The sequence below is a fragment of the Passer montanus genome, unplaced genomic scaffold (genome assembly GCF_014805655.1).
Source record: "Passer montanus isolate IOZ18808 unplaced genomic scaffold, ASM1480565v1 scaffold40, whole genome shotgun sequence".
Taxonomy (NCBI): Eukaryota; Metazoa; Chordata; class Aves; order Passeriformes; family Passeridae; genus Passer; species Passer montanus.
In genome coordinates, this window is record NW_024368819.1 from 5,914,926 (window position 1) to 5,931,856 (window position 16,931).

General features: G+C 45.0%; 1 protein-coding gene across 4 annotated transcripts in view; it reads right to left on the reverse strand.

Moving 5' to 3' along the window:
• The window catches only part of TJAP1 (tight junction associated protein 1), a 40,335-nt gene that overhangs the window by 12,026 nt on the left and 11,378 nt on the right, over positions 1 to 16,931 (reverse strand). For all 4 annotated transcript variants that reach the window (XM_039718930.1, XM_039718931.1, XM_039718933.1 and 1 more), the window contains 3 exons: positions 5,315 to 5,409; positions 3,165 to 3,218; positions 991 to 1,149 (listed from right to left, as the gene is read on the reverse strand). In XM_039718930.1, coding sequence (XP_039574864.1) covers positions 991 to 1,116 — 126 coding nt within the window. In that variant the 5' untranslated portion in view covers positions 1,117 to 1,149; positions 3,165 to 3,218; positions 5,315 to 5,409. The remainder of the gene's footprint in view (positions 1 to 990; positions 1,150 to 3,164; positions 3,219 to 5,314; positions 5,410 to 16,931) is intronic.

Here is a 16,931-nt window from a genome sequence, read left to right on the forward strand (position 1 = left end):
GTCCTTCCTCCCAAGGACAGGTTTCTTTCTTAGTCTGGAAACTCTCTCAGCTTCCTCAGCATACTTTCTCTGGCCCGAAGCCATTCCCAGCCCCTCACTTTTCTTTTCTGCTTTTCTTCTGCTTGGGCAGGGGGACCTTTCAGTTGCATGCTTGGTTTTGACCCCTTTTAGGCGACCTTCCCCTTGGCCTTCTGGCACGGAGCTTCTGGGGAAAAGGGGAGAGGTCTGGTCTTGTTCTGCTCCCCTGGTCTCTCCCAGTGAGCGCAAGCGGTAGGGACTCAGCACCCGCTGGGTAATCTCATCCAGGAATTTGGAGAACTGCAGTTTTTCCTCTGTGATCTTCTCCCTGCGCTTGACAGAGGCAGGGGCCCTGCTGCTGCTTTGCTCCAGGGAGCGCTTCTCCCTAGGGCTGAGGCAGAGCTGAGGATCACTGCATTTGCGTGAGCCACGACCACGGCAAAGTGTCTCTACTGAGCGGGACTTGCATAAGCTCTCAGGGCATGAGCCAGTCATGTTGGTCTGCTTCAGGATCCCTTTGAGAGGCAGGTGTGTAGAGGAGACACAGAACTTCCTCGGTGTCAGGACTTCAGGAGGCTCTTTAAATATAAGTGAGCGTTCCAGGCTTCTGCTCTTGAAAGAGCAAGTGGGATGGTGTCCTTCATCTCCAGACACCAGAACTGTCTCCATGCTACGGCTCACAAATTTGCTGCGGTGCCCACGACTGCGGTTCGGGCACCGCTTCCCACTTCGCTGCCCCATCTTCCCACCACGCTGAAGTGCTGGAGAGACAGTCTGGCTCTTGACGTTCAACTCTGCTCTGCACCCTGCCACTTCCTTCTCACTGCTGGACTCCAGGGACCACGATGAGGAGAAGTTCAGGTTGCAAACCTCAAACCCCTCTGCCTGCTCGAGCTGGCCTGCCTCGGTGTAACTAAACCCTATTTGCTGGTGCAATGGTGTTAAGCCCTTTGTCACCCGGCAAGTTGTTACCTGACTCTGCTCAGCCAAGATCACTCCGTCCTGGTCGTCACGAATGATGGGCACCTCATGTCGGATTTCGCGATGCTGCGGGGGCGCCTTGCGGTAAGGCTTCTTTGACGGGGCTGTGCTCGACATCCTCCCACCTGCGCGGCTTCGAAAGCAGGTTACCTACCAAGAGCAGAAAGGGCACAGAACAGAGACTTGCAGCTGCTCCATCGAACCCTGGAAGTGACCCAGCAGGAATTTGGCTCCCCTGAAGTCCCGGAGCAGGTCCCCATGCAGAGTGCTAATAGAGCAGGTAAAGGATGTAGCCACAAGCCTTGAGCAGCAGCTGCAGGAGAGGGAGCAAAGTAAGAGGCAGCTGTGTCCTTCTCCCAGCTAGGGAGAGCAGAGGGCTGGCACATCCTCTCCCCCCTCTACACACGCTCACTCACGTAGTTGTGTGTCCGGATTATATATAGCAAATGAGAACAGACCTCACAGCAGCATATTGATTAGGCTCTTTAGGAAAGGCCTTTTTCAATATGGAAACTGCAAGCCTTACAGGCAGCACTGACAGCTGGAGCAGGAGTTATTGATCATGTCCTGTCACTGTCAGCAGGGACTGTGTGGGAGGAGACTTCAGCCATTAAAGAGCCCAGAATTTTTTGGCTTACACTGGGACTAATGCAGCAGACCACACGAGATTTGTTAGGAGGAGAACTGATTACTCTGGCAGAAAAGACAACCCCCAAGTCACAGGTGGCATCAAATTAGGGAGTAATGGTTTTGACGCCTTGGTATTTAAGGCCAGATTTTGCAACACAGAATCACAGAATGGTTTGGGTTGGAAGGGACCTTAAAGATCATCTCATTCCAACGCCCCTGCCATGGACAGGGACACCTTCCACTAGACCAGGTTTCTTAGAGCCCCATCCAGGCTGGCCTCAAACCTCCAGGGATGAGGAGTTCACAACCTCTCCAGGCAACTTGTTCCAGTGCCTCACCACCCCTAGAGGGAATAAGTACACAATATGCAGACATGAAGCTGTACCACTAGTGGAAATATTTGTTCCCTCACCCTAGCTATGCTGAGATTCTTCCTGCTGCCGGAACAGTACAAGAGCAAAAAACAGGGTAGAACAAAAGCAGCTGTCTTGTATACGTGGAAAAACACCTTTCTTTCCATCTTCTAGGTCTGCAGTTGAGGGCAGGAAGACTTCCCTACAAGCACCCAAAATGTCAACCACCCTGCTGTACACAAGACAAGAAGTCTCAGAGCTATCAATCAGGTGCTGCAGAGCCCAGTACCAGACTTTCCTCAGTGACAACAACATATGCATCATTCATAGCTGTCCTATTTGGAGTAAGTGCCAAATTCTTATTCCCCTTGCAAGACCCTACACTCAGCAACTGACCTGCAGCCCTTCAAAGTGCAGGACCTGTGTCCACTCAGATCACACTCTCTCCCCACTTCAACAAGCAGGGCCACACAACTTCCTTTTACATACCTGAGTCGATGGCTAGCACAGGGCCTGGAACAAGCAGACTTCACTCGCTTTGTGTGTTGGACAGTGGCGTTTTACATGGTAAGAGTCTAAACAAAGCCTTGAGAATTCTCTCCAATTCTTATCTAGCTGCCTCTTTTGACACCCAGAGTTCCCCGAGAGGAAGGCAAGTGGGAGGTGTCTGCACCAAGCACAGAGCAGTCCCAAGCCATAACAGGCTTTACACTTCACAGGTACATTTGCAAGCCATCCTTCACTCTGCTATAAACACGAGCTCACAAAAGTTTCTCACACCTTTCCACAAACACAAAACTTCCTAGGACTAACCTGTAAATCTCTCTTATCAGAATGCTGGGAACTTCCCCTGCTGCAGTCATTCCCTCAAAGTCCCTTTTCCTAAGAAGACTCAAGTAGATGCAGAGATCTCTAATATTTTAGAAAAATTACATCCATAATAGTGAACACACATTTCACTGTATTCCTAAGCAAAGAGATAGGTCTGATTTGCTGGGAAGACATTTCTCTCTTTCAAAATGAAAAGCCAGAAGAAGGTTTGTAAATGGCCCGCTATCAAACAGGTGATCTAGGGGACGCTTCTGTCAATTTCTGCCAGGCTAAGGACAGGAGATGTGCATGAAGATATGCCCAGATGAAATCACAATCATTTCTCTAGTTCATAAGGATATGAGCACTTACCAGCCTGGGCTTAAATTCAAAGCCTCATGAAGTCAAGACACTCACTCAGATGACCTGAAGAAGAGAAACCAATAGCTTAGCATCCACCAAAACAGCCAGCTTGAAATCTCATTCCATAAATATGTAATGCATAGGGAATATTTATAGCCAAGCACAACTGGGATGGCCACCTCATTCCAGATACCTGCCTCAACCCACATCAGATCTTCTGAAAGTAAAGAAAATGAACTTACAAATACCTGGCCACACAGCCCAGCAAGAGCCAGAAAGGCACATGGCAAGGAAATATTCAAGGCACTCGGGCAACTGGAATCACATAAACTCAAAATTCATGAAGCAATGGCTTCAAAGCAACGTTGGTTCCAGAAAGGACTAAACAAACCTCCTTTAGAATGGGACCCTCCCAGCTAATCTTCCCTGCCACTGCAGAGAGATGCTAACTGTGAAGCCTTCAGTACAGAAGTTTGGTGATGCTAACAATTATCTCACTCACCCTTTTAAGTCAGTGTTTTTCACCCACAAATGAGCTGACAATTATCAGGCTTTTGTTTGAGCCAAAACATTTGTGCCTAGAGCTGTGATAACCCACATCTCCACAAGGGAGGAGAGCAAGCTACTCTCTGATTGCCATCAAGCAATATATCATACTCTACCTTGCTGTTAACAGACTTCTGTAAAATATCCAGCCAACCATGGATACGAAACAGGAACAGACACAACCTTCCTCTCTGGTCAAAGCCTGGGGTATTTAACTGAGGTTTTGTCTGGGATAGAGTTAATTTTCTTCCTAACAGCTAACAAGTGCTGTGCTTTGGATTTCGGATGAGAATAATGTTGATATCACACTGATGTTTTAGATGTTGCTAAGCAGTGTTTGCATTAAAGCAAAGATTCTTCAGCTTCTCACCCTATCAGTGAGTAGGATGAGGGACACAAGAAGCTGAGAGGTGACATGGCAGGACAGCTGACCCCCACTGTCCAAAGGGATGTCCCATAGCATATGGTATCATGGTCAGTACACAAACTATGGGGAAAGGTGGCCATGCACCACCGCTCAGGAGCTGGCTGGGCATTGGTCAGCAGGTGGTGAGCAATTGCACTGTGCATCCCTTGTTTTGTATATTCTACTTATTTTATTATGATCCCTTCCTTTTCTGTCCCATTTTGCTGTCAGTATCTCAACCAACAAAATTTTACTTCTTTCCAAAATCTCTCCCCATTCCACTGAGGGGTAAGAAGTGAGCCAACAGCTTTGTGATGCTTAGTTGCCAGTGGAAATCAAACCACAACAGGTACCCATCACTACAAGAAAAGAGTTGGGTTAATCTGGGTTAGTCAGCTAAGAGAGTAGCTTTGTAGCCATCACTCTGCCACTGGCATGAGAGTAAAGACTTCAGTGAAGCCTTCCTTTCCCTGAAGCACTATTGCTGCTGTGCTACTTTTTCCATGTCAGTGGCATGAAGCCCTGGGAGGTGGGACAGGAGGCAGGGTGTGGAGCAGCTATACACATGCAGGGAGAGTCAGACTGAAGGTGAAAGGAACAAGCAGGCAACCAGAACCATGCAAAATCAAGTTCTGCCAAAACAAATTGAAGTTCTGGCCCTGCCCCAACAAGCTGTCTGGCCACTTTCCTTGCTACAATGCTGGAGTCGGGTCTCAACTAGCACACAGAAAAACAGCTTCACAGCAGTGGAACTGCTCTGTGGGGCAAACTGCAAATTATGACAGGAGAAAGAAAGGGAGAAAATGCACCTCCAGGAAGGATCAGACCAGTATAGCTTGAATCTGCTTTCCATCAACTCCCAGCAGAAGCTGGTTCAGCATCACGGCGTAACCACCAGCCACATGGCAGACAGACAGAGGTTTCCAGGAACAGCTGCACCCATGGGTCCATGCATGTTTCCACTGCAGCTGTGCTCAGAACAAACATGCCAAAGGCCTCCCTGTCTCCCAGCACACTGTTCCTCAGGCTCAAACAGAACTCTCCTGCTTCCTACCCTAGAGGCAGCAACTATGCTACCTGCCATCTCATCCCCACTTACCTGGAAAAGATACAGGATTTGAAATCTACCCTCATGATCTGAGAATTTCCATAGATAGTTAAAAACTCACAGGGCTGCCAGGCAACTTTCCCTCAAACAAGGACTTACAGATCCAAAGTGACGACGTGTCCAAACATTTCTGGTCGTTTGTCTCCGAATCAGCTTTCTCCTGTAAGTATTCAGCAGCATCTGGCCAACAGCTCCTGAAACATGAGAAAGGAAACTTGGTGTCAGTCACCTATCAGCACAAAACATGGAAACAACCAGGCATGCTCAGAGCAACCCATAGCCAGGTGACAGGGCAGAAGTCAACAGCAAACTGCTGCACCATCAGACCACTATCTAATGCCAGGTAAAATGCCTTCACTGTAAAAGCTCCAAGTCTTCACTGCATCCCAGAAAGCACAGGTCTTTTAACCATCTCTCCACCAAGCAGGATGCCTGTGCAGACCAGTAACTGACCATGGAAAGGCAGCTGGTTTTTCTACATAGCTCCAGGGGTCCCTGCTTCCCCACCTGCATTCCTGTCCACCATCCAGAATCCAATTGCTGTCATTCTGCTCCAACCACTCTTCCACACAAACCTAATTTTGTTTTGCAGACATCCCTGCAGTGAACAGCACAGCAAAGGCCTCCTCATCTACAATAACTGAGCATCTCTTGCTGCCACAGAGTGAGAATCCCGAGGTGGTTCGATTCACCACACCTCTGTTCAGAGAGGAGCAGATACTCTCTGCAGAACAGATGGACCTTCTGCTCCAAAGCAGAACTGGATATAGGTAATATCCAGAAATAGAAGAAGGCACTAATTCTGCTCATCACACTATTCACAAGTCTCTCTCTGAAGGAGCTTGCTGTCAAGTCCACATTAAGACTACCCTGCAGAAGCTCAATTTTAGCCTGGAGCTACAGCAGAAGGCAGCTCTTCAGCTATTTCAATTAGCACTGTAATACAAGAGGAAACTAAAACTCCTAGTTCTTTTTATCCATCCTTTCCACCTCTCATCAATAATTCTCCTTAGCATTTACAGTCATCTTTCTACCAGTCTATCACCTGCAGTAGCAAGTCTATTGTCTTCTAGCTATTACCCACTGTTGTTCCAGTAGGATTTCTTAGGTCACTGACAGCTTCACTGGAATGGCTTACTAAGGGCCACAAGGCTCACACTGACAAAACACACAAACTCTTTCTTCAGAGGGACACCATGTCCTGGTTACAGATGGGACAGAGTTAATTTTCTTTCTGGTAACTGGTACAGTTATGTGGTTTGGATTTGGGATGAGAATGATGTTGTTAACACACTGATGGTTTAGCTGTTACTATGCAGTGCTTACTCTAACTCAAGGAATTTTCAGTTTCTTGTTCCAGTGACAAGGTGCATGAGAAGCTGGGAGAAAGCATAGTCATGACAGCTGACCAAGCTCAGAGGGAGCACAGTCAGGACAGCTGACTCAAAAGAAGCAACAGAATATTCCATACTTAATGGCACCATGCTCAGTACATAAACTGGGGGGAGTTGCTGGGAAGGGCCAACTGCTGCTTGGGCATTGCTCAGTGGGTGGTGACCAACTGCATCGTGCATCCCTTGTTTTTCTTGGGTTTTAGTCCCCTCTCTCCATTACAATTGTTACTATATTTTACTTTATTTAAATTATTAAACAGCTCTAATCCCAACCCACAAGTTTTACTTTTTTCCAGTTCTATCCTCATCCCCCTGGGAGCAGAGGGGAGAATGACCAAGTGCCTGTGTGGTGCTTGGCTGCCAGCTGGGATTAACCACAACACTGTGACAGGGTGCAGCTGCACAGGCAGCACACAGGCTTGACTCTAGCTGACTTTGCCAGGGAGCACCCCTCAGTGTGAAATCCACTTGCAGGGTAGCTCTGTTCTCTGTGTGATCTGAGAAAGCCAAAACCTTTACCACACACCACAAATAGATGTCATCTCACACTGAATTGCTTAAGACAGTTCTGTGGGCCTTCTACAGAATAAACAGCCACTTGGCATGCATACAAAACCACACCACCACCCATGAGCATTGCTTTATCTCCAGTAACAAGAAAGAGGTCCCTAGCAGAGAAAGGAAGGTTCAAACAGGAATGCTTTGGACAAAAAGGGAAAGAACAGAAGAAATAAAAAAGGCAACATTTATAGGCACCTAGTGTCTTCCTCATATTTGGCAAGTCCCTTGAGGCCTGAGGTAGCCAACACTTGGGTTCTAAGATGCACACAACTTCTGCCTGCTTGTAGTTGCAGCAGCTGAACACTCCCTGCAAAGAGGCAGAGGACTTGCAGGCGTTTCCTCATCATCACCTTCTCCTGTGTTGCCTTTTCTGACCTTATAAAACAGCCTTCTTACCACTGCTGAGGGCCAGCAGGGTCCCTTCCTCAAGAGAAATACAGTGATTATGATGCAGATACAGTTTCTTATTTCAGGTACTGTATCACCTTTCCAGCTTTTTCCTCTTAACAGCAGCATTTCTTTAGCACTGCTGTTTATTCAGAAAGATAAAATTGTATTAATGAAAAAATACATTCCATAACACAATCACAGTCACATTTGTTTCTAATGCAACACTACAGAAAGATTTTTTTGTGGCTAACAGTGTCAGCACACTCCAAAAACTTGCAGGTACAATACCTACAAGTAACAAAACCAAATGTCCTGTGACATAGATCTGATCACCACAGTTAATCTGGAATATTGCTCTCTGTGGGCCAACCTATATTTTGCATGCATATCCAATACAGGATATTGGCACATCCTGCTTTAGGAGGTATCAATATTTCCTGACTAACTTCATGAAAAGCAAACACAAGAGTTTTGTCTAGTTGCCTTCCTGTGCTTATGGATAGAGGAAACCTTACATTTCAGAAGTCCCAAGCCAGACTACCTGAGAAGCTGCTGCAGAAAGCCTGACCAAGACAACTAACCAGGGAGATGGACAATGCAATAACTGCACCAAGGGATGCTTGTCCAGGACACAAAAACAAGCTGTGTGAAATTAAAAACAGCACCTGTAGACTGCTGGTGCCAAGCACAATAGAAAAGGACTGCAAGGTTATTAAAGGGCCCTTTAACATTTAATGAGAGAGATCTTTTCATTCAGAGAAGGCATCTCAAAAGAATGCTCAGATCCCTTCTACTGCTGGCTATGTTGAAGCTCATTTTTAAAATAAAAGGATGACAGCTCCAATGCAGACTCACATCTCAGTTCTGCTTGTATGTTAATGCTCACGATTCAGATCTGAGTAATAGCATTATAGGGACTCTTGGATTAAAATAGAATTTCAGGAGGATTATTGCTCATTCCTGCTTTTCCATACCAATTAACCTTGACTTAGGCAGAAACCTCTGTTCCCTGCATGGGAACAATTCCAAAAGCTATCAAGAAAAAGGGATCAGGCTAGCTGTTGAACAACAGTCCATGTAACAAGCCCTACTTAACACCTAACACATTTCCAAAGAAAATGAAGCCCCTGGACTCCAGTCATACATAGTTCCTGTTGAATGGAAATACCACAGGACATATCATGTATCAGTCACATCCACTGCACCATGCAGAATTCTCTTAAAAATATCAGAATCACACTTTTCTTACAGTCCTGCTCTCTCCTTCCACAATACAAAGATCTCAGTCCCATAATTCAGTTGCACTCCACGCCCTTAAATGTGCATTTTATTATCTACTCTCTGCTGTGTCAAGAGTAGCTTAGCTTCCCTAATTCTTTTATAGAAGCCAGGACTGGTCAACATTGACCAAGAAATGCTAGCATCACTAACATGTAACTGGAATAGAATGCAACAGCTGATTAACATCTGAACAGGAACAGGACAGGAAGCAAAGGACCAGAATTCAATCCCCAGAAGGAATGTTAATGGAGAATAAAAATACCCAGGGGAGATTTTGACCAGGAAATGAGCACCAGCTTTTTAATACATACAAAGCATAGAACCACCATTAATGGCTACACCTGAAATGGCACAAGAGCCAGCTCAGCAAAAGGTCATTTACCAAACCACCTTTAGCACAGACTACATCAAGGGCTAATGACAGCTTCTCATTCAGAACTGCTGACACACCAGAAGCATGTTTAGTTTGTTCAGTGATCCTTCCAACTCTCACAAGGTAGTTTAGGCTACAAACTTTCAAAGTCCCTTCATCTCAGCACCCTGGGTTTCATGTCCTTCCTCACTCTGTCTTCTTACCTGTTCTTTTAAGATCTCCCATGAGAAGACTTCTGGAGTATATTGCTCAGAAATTTAGAGAAATACCAGAACATTAGATAAAAACTCATGGAGATTAGGAGAACTCTCAAAGTTTCTGGAAGTGTCTGGACCCAGCTGGAAAAAGCAAATCTTGATACTCTAACAACATGTATCTGAATAAAGCTGATACTTCATGTGAAAGAAATTTGGGAGTCAAGGCCTTAAACTTTCTCCAACATGTATCTGAATAAAGCTGATACTTCTTCACGTGAAAGAAAGAATGTTCTTCAACACAAGCAAGGGAATGGCTACCACAAGCAACCATTTGAAGAGAAGTGGAAGAGGGAGATTTCTGTAGAAAATCATCATGCAGGAATTCCTTTCCCAGATCTCTGTCATATCCTGTGCTGTGTAGGAAGGGAAGAAGTGGGGGAAAATCATACATTACCTTCCTAGAGCATACAATCAAAAGGCATTTAATTAGGACAAGGTAGAAGCAGCTTAAATTTTTCAACTACAGAAAGGCAGACTCTCAGCCCCTGTAAGTATTCCCTGAGTCTCACATAAGCCCCAGCAATTAATATCAGCAGTCCTCTTGTTTCAAGCTTTGGTTCAGAAGTTCTGGGCAAACAGCAAACTCCATCTCTTCAGTGCCAGGAACTGAATGTCACTGAGCTGCCCCTCTAGCACAGACACAGCAATGTCACAGAATGCTCCATTGCTGGAGCATTCCACGATACACTTGCCACAATCCACTCCCCAAAACATGCCCTCTGTCCGAGACTCTCAGTGATGCACAGATGGCTGACACACTATGCACTATCTACACAGTGGGACAATGGAGCAGAGCACATTATTTGCATTATTTACAGGGGACAGATGGACAAGTTGCTACAGTGACCTAGCCTACAGAGCATCTGCAATGCTGAGGAGGCGCTAAGCCCAGCTCTAATGCTTGCAGGTGCTAACAAAAACAAATTCAAAAAATAAAATAGCTCTTTACAGCAGTCAGCTTTATTCTGAAACGTTATCACTACAACCACGCTTGCAGAGTAATTCACATGCCAGTTTTGTTCCCACAGAGCCTTTACCAGCAAGCAGAACATAAGATGTATTGACTAGATTTATCCTTTTCAACCAGAAAGAGAACTGACATCTGCAGTACTTACTTATTCCTTGGCCATAAATTCTGTATGTGTGTAAGTCACCACATATAGCAGGTGGCACATACTGTTGGGAGACACATCCCAGGAAGGAAACAGTATCAAAATTGGGTGACGTTTATTTCAAGCTATGTACAAAGAAAAGTAACAAAATTCAGCTCAAACCTGCTCAGCCATCTGATTTTTTTCAAACAGTAAACATTTGTGCCAGGTTTTAAGATGTTGCTTTTGCTGACTGAACAGACAGGACACTAACCACATTGCAGACACTTTTATTGGTAGGCAGAGGACAAATCTTAACATTACAGGGGTCTCACATCTGCTCTAGACAGGAAAAGGCCTCATTTACAAGGAGGATCAACCTACGTTAATTGAACACCACAGCTAAGAATGACCAAGTCGTACAAAGGCTCACAATGATCAGTTTGCCCATCCTCCACCCACATGCACCACAACAGGCTCTTTCATTCCATGATCACATGGCTGCAGCCAAACATGACAGACTGTTCAGCAAGTAATAAAAAGGATCAGCTTTTTCCCCAAGGTCTTGTCTGCATATACACTGTACTAAATTAAATTGACTTAGAAAATAATATAAAGCAGTATAACGCTCCTGGGCAAATGTTCTTAATTCAGTTTAAGAGCACTTTACATTGAAACAACTTAAGTTAAATAGATAGACACAAGACACAAACTAAATTAAGGATGCCTATACAGGAATGCTGCACTAATATAATCACAGCTGTCTCTAATCTGATTAAGTTAAATCAGTACAACTTCCCTGCAATGGCAAAATCCTTACTGATATTGACATTAACCCTTTTTTGCACTTTTCTCCTTCCAAAGGTTTTGTTGGTTTTGGGTTTGGTTTGGGGTTTTTTCTTCAAAAAAAAAAGCCCAAACCCACAACAGTGTGGCCTCTCTCACAATCTAAATAAGCTAACTACACTATACAAGGTATATTAACACACTAAAGGTATTGACATTTATATGTCCTGAAAAATTTATTAATCCAAATAAACACTGTAACAATGCTCAAACCAGTGCAGCTTAATATTTTCTCTACTTTCCCCAAGCAAAACGGAAAAGGTGATCAGAAATACTCACACTGTACACTGTTTTCCATACTCCCACACAGCTTTTGCTTGCTGATGTCCAACATCCCTGGAGCAATTCTGGGAAGACAATGTTCCCCACTTGCCCATTCCTAAGGGTATGGCTCACCAACAGTTTATCTGAGCCAGCTGGAGTGTGGAGTTAGAGCAGTTATCTAACTGCCCCCAGGCACGGTCTCACTACTGACCCTCTTCTACCAGCATATGCTCTCCTGCTAACTGTGGGGCAGGCACAGGCACAAACCAACTCCTAGGTCACAGACCTAATATGCTACAAACCCACACTCTAACATCACCTCTCATCTCCTCAGTTCCCACAGTGTTTCCCCAGGAAACATTCTGTCAAAATTGAATTTCAACAATTCTAAAATTAGTCAATTCCTTATTAAAAACTATTCGAACTTTTCCTCCTGGATACCAAGATTAAATTTATCTTCATTCTCTTGGCACTCTTTCATTCCTAGCCACTTTTTCAATTGTGTCTCTTCGAGCTTACCAGGCTTTCTCACATCCATACCAGCAACACAACCACTTCTCTCTCCTCAGGGCCACCTCCTACTGCTGCCTCTGAGCTACTATGTGTAGAACTAACTTCCTCTTCAGTGCAAATTTTCCAAGTTTAGCACAGAAAGACATCATCAAGAATCCTCTCAGAGCCCCTTGCAGAGAACTAAATCCCTCATTGGCCTTCAGAAACTAAATGGTGCCATGACTTTGAATAAAGTGGAGAACTGTCACTTGAGTACACAGAGCAGCTCTGAAATCAACCTGAGTTGTAAGTTCTTTTCTTTTTTTTTTCTTTTTTTTTTTTTGAAAGCTGTTTTGAAGCCCAGATGACATGGCATAAAAGACTGTAGATACACAAGAGTTCAGCTGCTAAGGGAACCACACTTACACAATTTTTGTTTTATAAGATTTAAACTTCTATTCTCAAAGGGCTGCAGTATATTTTTGCAATAAACTGTCTGGTATTAAGACTCAGATTCACACTGGTGCAACTATAAAGTTATGTGGCCCCACACCAAGTCTAGGATTCACTGTCACCATAAATACATGCAAAGAAGGTAGGAACAATTTCCATTCCAGAAGTAGAGGAATTGAGGCACTAGGACAAAAAAAACCCAGTTTTCTACACTGGTTTTACATTAAGTCACAAGTTGAAGAAAAACAGACTCAGCTGTCATAAGAACTGAAAAAAAAAAATCAGCAAGACAGTCTTATTTCTTGCACCTAAAACAAGAATGATCTGGGATAGAAAAGAGAAAGGAAAGTGTGCATGAGCTAAACACCTACCTGACAGCAATTGAGTTGAATAGCTGCAATTCTTTATAAGAACAAATAAAGCAGCAGCCCTGATCCAGTAGTAGAACAATATTTGTACTATACTCAATTTTTTTCTGCTGCTGGGGTTTAATCCCAGCAAGAATTGTTTTGGTTTAATTAGCTTTTCCCTAGCAGATGGTCAGATATGAGAGGCAGAGAATGGCACAGGCTTAACTGTTGGGTGATTGTGCAGCTGCATCTGTAGCTGAACAGTTAAGCATGTCCAGGGGTCCAGCTGTAGTTTGCATGACACAGGCCATCTCTGCCATTAGCCAAATGTCAGCTTCCTCTTTTTCCAGATTATCTATCAGGCAGAGGCACATCCAAAGGCAGGCAAACAAATAATATGCAGCATTACCACCATCCCCTTTCTCAGACAAAATCCTCAAATCTTCATCATCTGGAAGTCCCTCTTTCTTTGGTGACAGAAGCACATTCAGAAGCATTGCCATGGGAACTCAAGACATCCTCTGTGCTATTCATCAGAGAAAATTTAGCACAGAAATATTTTATGATCTCTATGGCACTGAATACATACAGCAGTCAGCTGAAGTAGAACTAGTGACACCAGTGTTGTGTGAGGATAGCAGTGGGGTGCTTTCAACCAAGCTGCCTGAACCTCACATCACCTACAATAAGCAGTAACTTGCTGAAAGCTGGCAGGGAAAAGCAGAGCAGCACTGAGAGATGCACAGTGGTGTTTGAGGAGTAAAACTATCCAGCCAAAAGGATAAAAGAGAAAAGGGGTCATCACAGCCCTTTCCCAAAGCTGATTATATCCTGGCCCTTTCTCTTTCCAGAGGTTACTAGTGGTGTTGCTACCGACTCCTTTGCAAAGCAGGATTCCTACCAGGCACAGAGATCTCCCACGTAACCCTGCCCACAGCCACTGCCTACTTTGGAGGCTAAAACAAGTATTCCTGATTGCCTTCACTCAGCCTCTGTATCCAGGCACAATGCTGAGTGTTAGAGCATCCACTCCTGTACACACTGGCAGTAGTCATCTCAACAGGCCACGAAGGCAGAACAAGGAGATTGCTTTCAAATCCATGCTTTTGGCCTAGCAGATCCTGAGCCACAGGCAGGAACAGGCACAAAACTTGTCTCAACTCTGTCAACAATACAGCAGCATGGTTCCTGATGCAGCATGTAACCCTGGAGCATCTTTTCTCTTTTTTGTGGTGTGGTCCTGTAGTTAATCTGCCTCAGTTTGTTTGGTTTTTTTGGGTTTGGTTGGGTTTTTTTAATGATTCTCTTAGTCTTCAGCACCACTGAATTACTGAGAGATTTCATTCTGAGTTCAGTCACAGAAATATAACATGGCTTAATCCAGCTTAGGAAAAACAAACAGATCCACCCATCTATCTTTCACTGATGACCTGTGTAAAGCACGCAACTGACTACGGCTCCTCTCTCCCTGTTCCCCTGGGCTCCAGTCATTCCTTTTAACAGCAGGATCCCAGCCACAGCAGAGGGGACTCACACCTCCACCCCCTGCCCTGCACAGGGAGGCTGCCTGTCACCAGCAGTCATGGGCTGCCTGCTTGTCCTTCTGTACATACTGTATTGTACCTCCTAGGTTCACCTTCCTCCCTCGGAGGGGGATAACCACAGATTCCCCACTTGTGACCAAGCTGGGCTGCAGCTCTTCCCTCAGACACAACTTCTCTTTGTGGCAGATGAGTCAGAGAGAGTTCCCATTAACTACCTCCCTCCACATATATCACCATTGCTGTTCTTCAGCTGGAGCTAATTACCAGCATCAATTGTCTCAAGGGGCAATTGCAGCAAAGGCCCATCACTTCAGTTTTACCACAAGGTCAGCTTCTCCAGTCTACTTCACATCTCCTGCCTGGCATTGCTCTTGTAAAGCTGAAATGCCTTTACCACTGTTGTCTTTTGGGATAGCATAAGTCCATTTATTATTCTAAGATTAAAGAAAACCACTCCTTCTTAGTAATTCTAAACAGATAAGCTCCTCCCCTACACAGGGCTCCCTCCTGTAGATCCCCTGTAAGTAAACCCTATGCAGCTCTTCAGAGAGCTAGCAGCGAATGAGAAACAGTTGAGCTACAAGTGAAAGCACCTATCCTCAAAGGGGCCCTATAAACCCCAGATATCTTAAATAAGGATTAATAACCCCCAGATATCTTAAAGAAAGCAATCCACCCCATTCCAGATACCTTTTTTTGTCAAGTGTGAGACAAGAACCCAGAGAGCCAGCAGCTCACTGCTAATGTAAGGCAAAGACCATGGAGGAATGCCAGCACGTAGCCAGGCAGATGCTGCACGGACAAGGTGTTTGCTCAGTAGTGAGCTGTTCACTCACGCCTTCAGCTCATGCAGCTGCACGAGCACGGCTCTGCCGAGCCTGTGACTCTGGACTAAGGAATGTCTCAACTGGACAAACAGCACATCTGCTGCCGGCTCAAGGTGCCCAGGATCACACCAATTCCCAATTTTACCGCCCAGCCGTAGCAGTGCCTTCTGCTCTCTATTCCACCAGGGGGAGATCTAGCTACTTGGGAGGGTTACAGCTCTAGCCAGAGGAACACATACAGGAGCATACAGGAGCACAGAGGCCTGGATTCCTATCCTTGAAGTCCAGAGCAGGGAAGCCAAACAAGGACATAGTGACTTAATGTCCACAACACATTAAAACTCACTGACAGGATGGAAAAAGACCAATAATCAGCTGTACTTCCTCCTTGGCCAATGTCACATCTATTTCATTCTTATTCCCTCGCTCCTTTCTGGGCAACTGGAAAGTGTCAGCAGAAGCAGTATGTAATCCAAAACAAGACCTCCATCTCTGCAGCCACAGCCCGTATCGCATGACAAAGCTGAAACAGGCAGTATGGCAATGATTATACACACTTAAATCAGCAAGCATCAGTAATCTGCCACACAACTCAATTTTAGACTTACTTATATTTTGCTACTACCTCCTGCTGCTGCAGGGCATATTGTCCAGTCTACAGTACAGAGGAAGGAAAACGAAGATTCAGGCAACATACTCACTCAGCATCCAGGCCCTAACAGTCACATATGGCAGCTAGTTTGAAATGAAATGCACAGTTTACATGAAACCAAAAGAGAAGAGAGCCCAATGTGAATAATTTCCAACTGTTTCACAATGCTAAGAGCGTTGGAACAAGAAACATTCCCTTAAACACCTATCACTGAGATCCTGCTTTGAAAGTGACACAGCCTTCTGGAGAGGGTGGCAGGACTTCTTTATGGTGAGCTCTGCAGTGACTCACGTGGTGAGTCTAAAAAGCAAAAACTAAGCTATAAAGCCAGAGAAGTTCTGAGAGCAAATTCTTTCATTCCTGCTACTATCTAAGGATGGCAGTTAGGAGGTCTTCTGCAGAAGACTAACTTTAATCAGGAATGACTGGTAGGTCACAGAATTCCAGGCTACTAGAAATTGCCAAAAGGGAAACTGCAAAAGATCCAAGCAAATGGGGTAATGAACAGCCCAGGGCTTACCCAGAACACAGAAGATGTCTGCTGTTACTTCCACAAGCCTTGCCTATGGGCTGCCCATAATGACACTACCAAACAGGATCACGTTTCCCTGTGCCAGGCAAATGAAAGAGTTGTAGAGAGGACAAGGATAGTTTGCATGATGGGTACACAGCAAACCAGTGACTATCTCAAAACAGATATCATGTCAACGATACCAAAATAACAGCTCCATCCTGATCTGCCATCCTTCAGCAAACTCCCTGTCCTCAGCTCTGGGGTACCAGCTAGAAAAAGAAAGATTTTCCAGAACAAGTTGGAACAGAACATGTACCCACCAACTGGGGGAAGCACTCCTGCCCGGGTTAAATCCCAGAGCCATTCCAACTCCAGGCAGACATCTCGTGTACTGAGCAGAGCTGCATAGCACGAACCACTCAATCAT